Consider the following 11,117-nt stretch of genomic DNA (forward strand, 5'->3'; position numbering starts at 1 on the left):
ACTGGCAGAAGAGTTGGTAAGCAGAGGACACAGTTTCCAGGTAATTGGGAAGAGAACCTCAGATGGGCCTGCCTGAAAGGCGATGGAAATAGGCTCAGTAACAACTTTCAAAATGGAAGTGGATAAATACTTGAAGAAGAAAACATTAGGGATGTAGTGAAAAAGGAGAGTGGGATTAATAGGATATCTCAGACCTGATGGGCCAAATGGCCTCCTTTTGGTGCTGTATCATTCTGTGATTAGGTGGTATGGACATAAATGAAGTTTGTTTGCGCTTTCCTAAATTTGTGGATATCTCAAGCTGCTGAGGCCAATAAATCTCAGTGTTTTAATTTAGGATTAATCCACCAATAAGGCTGAGAATAGACATTCCTGAAACTCCAGGACAACAAAACTCAAATAGGATGAACCAGCAAGTCAGGAAATGTAATCGTAGATAAAACTACAATGCCAGGTCTCCATGTCTCACAGGCACAGCTCTGGGTGGGAATAGGCAGGGAGAAGGACAATCACAACGTAAAATGGCAAATACGCTCCCATCTGCCTCATGCCTCGAGGAAGATTTACGCGAGACAGGAGGGATTGACATTGCGAGTCTGGACGTTGAGATGGCTTTTTGTCCAAGACACTGTCCTGTAAAAATTTGGATGGTGAGCTGGAATGGTAGAGGGTCGGGATTCCACTGCATTTAAACAAAAACTCAGGATATTTACTTTGGAAAAGCAAAGCCAAGATTGTATAATTGAAACATGGCAAGAAGCTTAGTTTTATTCCGTTTTGAATGAGTATGTTAAGCACCTCTATATAATCAGATGTCCTGTATCCGACGCATCCGGAGTAGCAAACCTTAGATGTCAATGGTCTTTAAGGCAATAATAAGACTTAACCATCAAGTTGCCAATCACCTAACCAATCGAAACTACTTTTACACTCAACTTTTTAAAACAGTGAATAACAAGGAAAACAGCTCTGAAAACAGGGCAAATTGTTTCATTTGTTTTAAAGCCACTAATTTAGAATGATCCACCATCTTGAATTTTTTGATTTACATGAAAAGTAACTTTAACAACACAATTAAAAAATAACAAAACAATTCTATTTAAAATGCTTTATTATTCATCAAGCTGCCTGGAGTAGGTTGTAAATACCAGGGTGAGGGCAGAAAAAGCAGGGGAAGGGAAAGAGATATCTGGGGAGAAGGACAGTCTCTTTCCTCATTCTAACCTGATATTTTTTAAAAGCTGAATTTTGAAAGCCAAATAAAAACCCTAAGGGGAAGAGATATGAGAGGTAGAATAAGATGGAGAGTCAAACCTGAGGTAAGTGAAAGTGGAGCAAGGGGGAAGGGAGTAGAGAGAGGTTGAGGGAGCAGTTTCTGGGAGTGTGCCAGTAGAAATATAAAAGTAATAATGTGTAGTACCTCCTCCTGCTCCTCCAGTTTCAATGGCCTTTTTAATCTTCTCTTGGTCGTCCCACCGAAGGTCTGACAACCCATCTACGTCCGCGGGCGACACAACCCGTGCTCGCTTCCAAAAACAGGCATAGTGGTGCCAGTGGGGCACCTTCCCGTCAAACATCGGCGACTGCAAGGGAACACAATTCACACAAGTGTCACACTGGGGCAACTTCAACATTGATCGATTGGCTAGATAGTCTGGAGCATCGAAAAAGGAGGAAGGAGGGAAGGAAAGAAAGAAAACAGCTACCTTCAATGATGTCAAGATGTCCCAAAGAACTTTACAGACCCTGAAATGTTGTCACTGTTGTAATGTAGCAAACGCAGCAGCCAATTTGCACACAGCAAACCCACTTACACGGTAAGTGATAATGACCAGATAATGCTTTCATTGATGGGATGTGGGTGTCGCTGGCAAGGCCAGCATTTATTGCCCATCCCTAACTGCCCTGGTGGTGGTGAGCTGCCTTCTTGAACTGCAGCAGTCCATGTGGCATATGTACACCCACAGTGCTGTTAGGGAGAAAGTTCCAGGATTTTGACCCAGTGACAGTGAAGGAACGGCGATATATTTCCAAGTCAGGATGGTGAGTGACTTGGAGGGGGGGGCACTTCCAGGTGGTAGTATTCCCATCTATCTGCTGTCCTTGTCCTTCTAGATAGTAGCGGTTGTGGGTTTGGAAGGTGCTGTCTAAGGAGCCTTGGTGAGTTTCTGCAGTGCATCCTGTAGATGGTACACACTGCTGCTACTAAGCATCAGTGGTGGAGGAGTGAATGTTTGAGGAAGGGGTGCCAATCAGGTGGGCTGCTTTGTCCTGGATGATGTTGAGCTTCATGAGTATTGTTGACTGACAGATAAATATTGACCAGGAAAGGGCAAAAACTCCTCGTTTCAAATTGGACCTGCAGGATCTTTTGCATCCACCGGAGGGGGTGGACGGGGGCCTAGGTTTAACATCTCATCCAAAAGACAGCACCTCCCAACAGTGCAACACTCCCTCAGTATTGCATTGGAAGTGTCAGGTTGGATTATGTGCTCCAGTATCTGGAGCGAGATTTTAACCCACAGCCTTCTGATTCAGAAGCCATACAGCTACCGCTGAGCCTCGATCTCAAGCAGGTGAAGAAGTTTAAATGGGAAGTCTTTTCCTTTGCCTTAGGTGTGTGAAGGGAAACAAATGCTTGGATAAGTCGACTGTGTTCCGTAGGGTGGAATGTAATCTGATCGTTCACTCAGTGGCCTAGTTCAGTCCAAGTGATGACATGCTCGCCTCAAAGGCACTCTGGTGCTCAAGCATATAATCTAGGTCAAGACATGAAATATTAAAACAGGCTCTGTTGCTTGAATTGTACATCTCACGATCCTGTTACATCCAGAACAAAGAGCTTGTTCAATCAATATTCGGCCTTGCTTCTTCGTCCAAAATGGCTGCGATAGGAACAAAACTACAAACAATTCCTTGCTCCGAGATTTTTTTTTTGAGGGATTATGGATACTGACTTTTCAGCCCAATCACGTATCTAATGTCAAACAAACGTGGTCTTGGTCTCTGCTCCAGTCACCAATTCTGCAGCCTCACAAACCTCAATGGAATAAAAAAAACTTATCACCCAGAGGGTGGGTTGGAGTCCAGATTGAACTTCCTGAAAGGGTGGCGGAGGCAGGTTCGATGGAGGTATTCAAAAGGGAATTGAATTTATACCCGGAAAGAAAGAATGTGCAGGGTTACAGGGATAAGGCAGGGGATTGGAACTAGATAGGATGTTCTTTCAGAGATCCAGAGAAGACTTGATGGGTCGAATGGCCTCCTTCTGCACTGTAAAGATTCTGTGAAAAAGATATTCTCCAATTTTGTGTCCTGTATCTATGTCCCCTCAGTAGAAATCTCACCATCGGTGAAAACAGTCTTTTATGGTGCCATATAAATGCCAGACCCTCTTTCCATAAGGGTTAAGTCTGTACTACATTGGGTACAAAAGGAGGAATCTCCCCCCAACCCTGCCCATCGGGGCCCAAGCAGGTGAAAAGATGTTCTCCCTCACAAGGAGAGTGAGCAACACATGGGAATGAATTCCCAGAGAGAGCAGTTAAGGTTAATAAAAACTCAAACCATTTCAGAAACAGCTGGACGTCGCAGTGGGAGGACGAGCGGACTATAGAGTGTTTCTGCATAAATAAACAAAAAGATGGGCTGAAAGGAAAATATTGCGGATGCTGGAAATCTGAAACAAAAACATAAAAGACTGAAGAAGAGTCATACGGACTCGAAACGTTAACTCTGTCTTTCTCTCCACAGATGCTGTTAGACCTGTATTTTCTGTTTTTGTTGTTGAAAAAGATGGGCTGAATAGCCTTCCTTGTTCAGAGTGATCGTCATCACTGTTCCAGAGACCCAGGGTAACGCTCAGGAGACCTGGATTCAAATCCCACCATGGCAGATGGTGAAGTTTGAATTCAATAAAAATCTGGAATTTTAAGTCTAATGATGGCTGCAAAACTATTGCCAATTGTTGTAAAAACCCATCTGTTTCACAAATGTCCTTTTAGGGAAGGAAATCTGCTGCCCTTACCTGGTCTGGCCTACATGTGACTCCAGACCCACAGCAATGTGGCTGACTCTTTACAAAAAAAGCCCTCTGAACAAGGGCAATTAGGGATGGGCTATAAATGCTGACCTAGCCAGCAACGCCTACATCCCATGAACGAATAAAAAGAAACCCAAGAACAATTTATTCACCGTAATCCTCAATGTACCATTCTTCTCATGGTTTATGAAGTCAAACTTGCCAAGCAGCATCAAAATAGTGCAGGCTGAAGGATGGCCTGACAGATTATGAAAGGGTTTGATAGGGTAGAGAGAGAGAGAGTTTGTGGGGGATTCCTAAACTAAAGGTCATAAACGTAAGACAGAAACTAATAAATCCGATAGGAAATCCAGGAAGAAACTTCTATCCTCCGTGTGTTTAGAATGGGGAACTTGCTACCACAGGGAGTAGTGGAGGGGAATGGGGCACATATTATTCAAGGGGAAGCTAGATAAACACAAGAGACAGAAAGAACCAGACAGATTTGTTAGTTGAGGAGGGATGACAGAAGGCTTATGAGGAGCATGGCACGGAGCAGGTGAGCTGAACAGCCAGTTTCTGCGCTATAAATTCTACATAAGCGCTTATGCCACCGGCAGCTTAACACCTTGTGACTTGGAGTCTACACAGCTTGTGCTGTTAACGGAGACAACTCTACACCGTAAAACGACAGAGCAAGGCTGTTTTATCTCTCAAGAGGCGTGCGATCTTGACTGGGACCGTGGGCCTAAAAAATGCAAGGCTGTCCACTCCACAGGCCCGGCACTGCTCATCTCAATAAGCAGAAAACTACCCAAACTGAGTGCATGTTTAATCCATGTCACTACGATGCCGTCCTTCACGGCAACATTAAATGGTTACAGCACGGAAAGAGTTCATTGGCCCACTGAGTCCGTGCCAGCTCTCTGCATGAGCAACTCAGCCAGTCCTCCACCCCCGCCTTTTCCCCAGAACACTCCCAGTGTTCAGCCTTCAGGTGTTTATCTAATTCCCTTTTGAAAGCCACAACTGAAGCTGCCTCCACCACGTATTCCTGATCCTAACCACTCACTGCATCATGTTGCCATTGATTCTTTTCACTTTGTATCTGTGTCCTCTGGTTCTCGATCCTTCTGCCAATGAGAACATTTTTCCCCATCTACTCTGCCCAGACACCTCATGATTTTGAAGAGCTCTATTAAATCTCTTCTCAACCCTCTCTTCTCTGCGGAGAATAATCCCAGCTTCTCCAATCTACCCTTGGGCTGAAGTCCTCCATCCCTGGAACTATTCTCTTGAATCTTTTCTGCACTCCCTCTAAAGATTTCACATCCTTTTGAAAGTGCAGCACACAGAACTGGACACAATATTCCAGTTGAGGCTGAACCAGTTTTTTTATAAAGGTACATCATAAAGTTCTGAAGAAGAGTCATACAGACTCCAAACATTAACTCTGTTTCTCTCTCCAGATGCTGCTGGACCTGCTGAGTTTTTACAGCATTTTCTGTTTTTATTTCAATGTAACTTATTTGCTTCTATACTCTATGCCTCCATTTATAAAGCCCAGGATGTCGTATGATTTTTTTTTAACCACTTTCTCAACCTATCCTAACACCTTTGAATGTTTGCACACTTATACCCCCAGGTCTCTCCATTTCTGCACCCCATTTACAATTGTACCTTTTAGTTTAAATTGCCTCTCCTCATTCTTCCTACCAAAATGGATCACTTTGTAAATAAAAGGTGCTGCTAGGAGAACCTACTTGGGTCCTCACTAAACAGGTCTTTTTGTAGGATATGTGGAACTTTTCTTGTTTCAGTCCTTCTCGGGACTTCCCCCCAACCCTCAACACTTTTTCTAGTACATTGATGTCGGTATAGTTGCAGTTTCCTGCTCTCGGTCTGAATTAGAAAACTTCATCAACTTTGCTTCCAAGCACTTCCCTTTCCTTCTCCATTTCTGGGATAGGTTGTCTGCTAATAGTTATTACAAGCCCACCACTACCACAGCTACCTTGACTACACTTCCTCACATCCTGCTTTCTATAAGGACTCTGTTCCATTCTCCCAGTATCACCATATCTGTCGCATCTGTTCCGATGATGCAACCGTTCATAGCAGTGCTTTCAAGATATCTTCCCTCTTCTTCAACCGAGGATCCCCTCCCACTTTATTTCAGATTTCCAGCATCCGTAGTATTTTGCCCTTGGATCACAACTGCACGTTCCACCTTCCATTTGTTAAACAAACATTTCCACAATGACACTCTCCTCAGAATCCGACTCTACATTTCAATGTACAACATGATAACTGGCGCAAAACAAAAAGAACAGACAACAGAGAAGTAGAGGGGTGGATAAAATGGAGGAATCCTACAGAGAGAATGCAGGGTCTAGTCATGTGAAGCCCCTAGCAGTGGGGAGTTTGGTCTGGGCAGTGGGGAGTTCGGTCCGGGCAGCGGGGAGTTTGGTCCGGGCAGTGGGGAGTTTGGTCTGGGCAGCGGGGAGGTTGGTCCGGGCAGCGGGGAGGTTGGTCCGGGCAGCGGGGAGGTTGGTCCGGGCAGCGGGGAGTTTGGGCCGGGCAGTGGGGAGGTTCGTCTGGGCAGTGGGGAGTTTGGTCTGGGCAGTGGGGAGGTTGGTCCGGGCAGTGGGGAGGTTGGTCCGGGCAGTGGGGAGGTTGGTCTGGGCAGTGAGGAGTTTGGTCTGAGCAGTGAGGAGTTTGGTCTGGGCAGTGAGGAGTTTGGTCTGGACAGTGGGGAGTTTGGTCTGGGCAGTGGGGAGTTTGGTCCGGGCAGTGGGGAGTTTGGTCCGGGCAGCGGGGAGGTTGGTCCGGGCCGTGGGGAGGTTGGTCCGGGCGGTGGGGAGGTTGGTCCGGGCGGTGAGGAGTTTGGTCCGGGCGGTGAGGAGTTTGGTCCGGGCGGTGGGGAGTTTGGTCCGGGCGGTGAGGAGTTTGGTCTGGGCGGTGGGCAGGTTGGTCCGGGCGGTGGGCAGGTTGGTCCGGGCGGTGAGGAGTTTGGTCCGGGCGGTGGGGAGGTTGGTCCGGGCGGTGGGGAGGTTGGTCCGGGCGGTGGGGAGTTTGGTCTGGGCGGTGAGGGGTTTGGTCTGGGCGGTGAGGGGTTTGGTCCGGGCGGTGAGGAGGTTGGTCCGGGCGGTGAGGAGTTTGGTCCGGGGGGTGCGGAGGTTGGTCTGGGCGGTGGGTAGGTTGGTCCGGGCGGTGAGGGGTTTGGTCCGGGCGGTGAGGAGTTTGGTCCGGGCGGTGGGGAGGTTGGTCCGGGCAGTGAGGAGTTTGGTCCGGGGGGTGCGGAGGTTGGTCTGGGCAGTGGGTAGGTTGGTCTGGGCGGTGAGGAGTTTGGTCTGGGCGGTGGGGAGGTTGGTCTGGGCGGTGAGGAGGTTCGTCTGGGCACTGGGGAGTTTGGTCTGGGCACTGGGGAGTTTGGTCTGGGCACTGGGGAGTTTGGTCTGGGCACTGGGGAGGTTGGTCTGGGCGGTGAGGAGTTTGGTCTGGGCGGTGGGGAGGTTGGTCTGGGCGGTGAGGAGGTTCGTCTGGGCACTGGGGAGTTTGGTCTGGGCACTGGGGAGTTTGGTCTGGGCACTGGGGAGTTTGGTCTGGGCACTGGGGAGGTTGGTCTGGGCGGTGAGGAGTTTGGTCTGGGCGGTGGGGAGGTTGGTCTGGGCGGTGAGGAGGTTGGTCTGGGCGGTGAGGAGGTTGGTCTGGGCGGTGAGGAGGTTGGTCTGGGCGGTGGGGAGTTTGGTCTGGGCGGTGGGGAGTTTGGTCTGGGCGGTGGGGAGGTTGGTCTGGGCGGTGGGGAGTTTGGTCTGGGCGGTGAGGAGTTTGGTCTGGGCGGTGGGGAGTTTGGTCTGGGCGGTGGGGAGGTTGGTCTGGGCGGTGAGGAGTTTGGTCTGGGCGGTGAGGAGTTTGGTCTGGGCGGTGGGGAGTTTGGTCTGGGCAGTGAGGAGTTTGGTCTGGGCGGAGAGGAGTTTGGTCTGGGCAGTGGGGAGGTTGGTCTGGGCGGTGGGGAGTTTGGTCTGGGCGGTGAGGAGTTTGGTCTGGGCGGTGAGGAGTTTGGTCTGGGCGGTGGGGAGGTTGGTCTGGGCAGTGGGGAGTTTGGTCTGGGCGGTGGGGAGTTTGGTCTGGGCGGTGAGGAGTTTGGTCTGGGCGGTGGGGAGGTTGGTCTGGGCGGTGAGGAGTTTGGTCTGGGCGGTGAGGAGTTTGGTCTGGGCGGTGGGGAGGTTGGTCTGGGCGGTGGGGAGGTTGGTCTGGGCAGTGGGGAGTTTGGTCTGGGCGGTGAGGAGTTTGGTCTGGGCGGTGAGGAGTTTGGTCTGGGCGGTGGGGAGGCTGGCTGTCCATTTGCAACGATTTGGAAACTCGACTCCCAATTATCCACCTATTATTCCAGAAAATAAAAATGATTTCAAATTGTAATAATAAGTGCTAAAGTTTATATGGGGGAAGTGGGGGGGCGGGGGGAGGATTTGAGCTGAGGAAAGCCAGGCTGAGTTGAGAGTGTAAGGGCAGTGGTGCAGAATGGAAGTTGCAGCCTGAGGCGGTGAGAGGAGGGCCTGCCTCCCGGAGAGCTTCAGCAACACAAACTCAAAGCAAAGCGAACACCGCCACCCGCTCAGCCTCAAAATACATCCCCAACCGCCAAACCGACAACGTAAATAAAGCCGCCGCATCCCGGCTGAGAAAGGCACGGTTATTATTTGAAAAAGGGACGGTTGCTGGGGAGACTAACGGCCGCGCGCTGCAGCACGAGGGCTGGCTGCCGGGAGAGGGGGGCCGGGGGCGGAGCGCGGGGCCGGGGGCAGCCAGCGAGGCCGGGGCGGAGAGCGGGGCCGGGGGCAGCGAGCGGGGCCGGGGACCGGGGGGAGCGAGCGGGGCCGGGGACCGGGGGCAGCGAGCGGGGCCGGGGACCGGGGGCAGCGAGCGGGGCCGGGGACCGGGGGCAGCGAGCGGGGCCGGGGACCGGGGGCAGCGAGCGGGGCCGGGGACCGGGGGCAGCGAGCGGGGCCGGGGACCGGGGGCAGCGAGCGGGGCCGGGGACCGGGGACAGCGAGCGGGGCCGGGGACCGGGGACAGCGAGCGGGGCCGGGGGCAGCGAGAGGGGCCGGGGGCGGAGAGCGGGGCAGGGGACAGTCAGCGGACGCGGGAGCCGGGCGGCAGTGAGCGGGCCCGGGACCTGGGAGCCGGGGGCAGTGAGCGGGCCCGGGACCTGGGAGCCGGGGACAGTGAGCGGGCCCGGGGACCGGGAGCCGGGAGCAGTGAGCGGGGCCGGGCGGCAGTGAGCGGAGCCGGGGGCAGTGAGCGGGCCCGGGGACCGGGAGCCGGGAGCAGTGAGCGGGGCCGGGCGGCAGTGAGCGGAGCCGGGGGCAGTGAGCGGGCCCGGGGACCGGAAGCCGGGAGCAGTGAGCGGGCCCGGGACCTGGGAGCCGGGGGCAGTGAGCGGGCCCGGGGACCGGGAGCCGGGAGCAGTGAGCGGGGCCGGGCGGCAGTGAGCGGAGCCGGGGGCCGGGCGGCAGTGAGCGGAGCCGGGGGCCGGGGGCAGTGAGCGGGCCCGGGGACCGGGGGCAGTGAGCGGGCCCGGGAGCCGGGAGCAGTGAGCGGGCCCGGGAGCAGTGAGCGGGCCCGGGGACCGGGAGCCGGGGGCAGTGTGCGGGGCCGGGCGGCAGTGAGCGGGCCCGGGAGCAGTGAGCGGGCCCGGGGACCGGGAGCCGGGGGCAGTGAGCGGGGCCGGGCGGCAGTGAGCGGGCCCGGGAGCAGTGAGCGGGCCCGGGAGCCGGGAGCAGTGAGCGGGCCCGGGGACCGGGAGCCGGGGGCAGTGAGCGGGGCCGGGCGGCAGTGAGCGGGCCCGGGAGCAGTGAGCGGGCCCGGGGACCGGGGGCAGTGAGCGGGCCCGGGGACCGGGAGCCGGGGGCAGTGAGCGGGGCCGGGCGGCAGTGAGCGGGCCCGGGAGCAGTGAGCGGGCCCGGGGACCGGGAGCCGGGGGCAGTGAGCGGGGCCGGGCGGCAGTGAGCGGGGCCGGGCGGCAGTGAGCGGGCCCGGGAGCAGTGAGCGGGCCCGGGGACCGGGGGCAGTGAGCGGGCCCGGGGACCGGGGGCAGTGAGCGGGCCCGGGGACCGGGAGCCGGGGGCAGTGAGCGGGGCCGGGCGGCAGTGAGCGGGCCCGGGAGCAGTGAGCGGGCCCGGGGACCGGGTGCAGTGAGCGGGCCCGACACACACAAACCTCACCGCCCCCATTTACCTGCACCATGATCGCCAGCCGCAGGCACTCCTTGGCGATGCTTTCGCCGCATTTCTTGCAGGAGGCCCGGCCGCTCTTGGCGTACTCGGCTTTGAAGAGCTTGGCCTCAGCCATGTCTGTGGATGCAGCAGGAGCAGCCGCGCCTGCAGGAGGGGGGAGGGAACCCGGAGCAAGCGCGCGGCACAGGCGGAGGCGGAGTGACACCCGGAGTGATTGACAGGGAGCAGAGAGCACGCGGACACTGAGACCCGGAGTGAGAGACAGGGAGAGGAGAGCACGGGGACATTGAGACCCGGAGTGAGAGACAGGGAGAGGAGAGCACGGGGACATTGAGACCCGGAGTGAGAGACAGGGAGAGGAGAGCACGCGGACACTGAGACCCGGAGTGAGAGACAGGGAGAGGAGAGCACGGGGACATTGAGACCCGGAGTGAGAGACAGGGAGAGGAGAGCACAGGGACACTGAGACCCGGAGTGAGAGACAGGGAGAGGAGAGCACGGGGAGACTGAGACCCGGAGTGAGAGACAGGGAGAGGAGAGCACGGGGAGACTGAGACCCGGAGTGAGAGACAGGGAGCGGGGAGCACGGGGACACTGAGACCCGGAGTTAGAGACATGGAGAGGAGAGCACGGGGACACTGAGACCCGGAGTGAGAGACATTGAGAGGAGAGCACGGAGACACTGGGACCTGGAGTGAGAGACAGGGAGAGGCGAGCACGGAGACACTGAGACCCGGAGTGATAGACAGGGAGAGGAGAGCACGGGGAAACTGAGACCTGGAGTGAGAGACAGGGAGAGGAGAGCACGGGGACACTGAGACCCGGAGTGAGAGACAGGGAGAGGAGAGCACGGGGAC

The 11,117-nt window shown here is 54.9% G+C and overlaps 1 protein-coding gene across 1 annotated transcript in view; it reads right to left on the reverse strand.

Moving 5' to 3' along the window:
- Positions 1–10,554, reverse strand: part of parp1 (poly (ADP-ribose) polymerase 1) — a 59,104-nt gene extending 48,550 nt beyond the window's left edge. The window contains exons 1-2 of the mRNA XM_078542876.1: positions 10,262–10,554; positions 1,421–1,583 (exon numbers count right to left, since the gene is read on the reverse strand). Of these exons, the coding sequence (XP_078399002.1) occupies positions 1,421–1,583; positions 10,262–10,375 (277 nt within the window). The 5' untranslated portion in view covers positions 10,376–10,554. The remainder of the gene's footprint in view (positions 1–1,420; positions 1,584–10,261) is intronic.
- Between the last annotated feature and the right edge of the window lie 563 nt (positions 10,555–11,117).

The sequence above is a fragment of the Cetorhinus maximus genome, chromosome 5 (assembly GCF_964194155.1).
Source record: "Cetorhinus maximus chromosome 5, sCetMax3.hap1.1, whole genome shotgun sequence".
Lineage (NCBI taxonomy): Eukaryota > Metazoa > Chordata > Chondrichthyes > Lamniformes > Cetorhinidae > Cetorhinus > Cetorhinus maximus.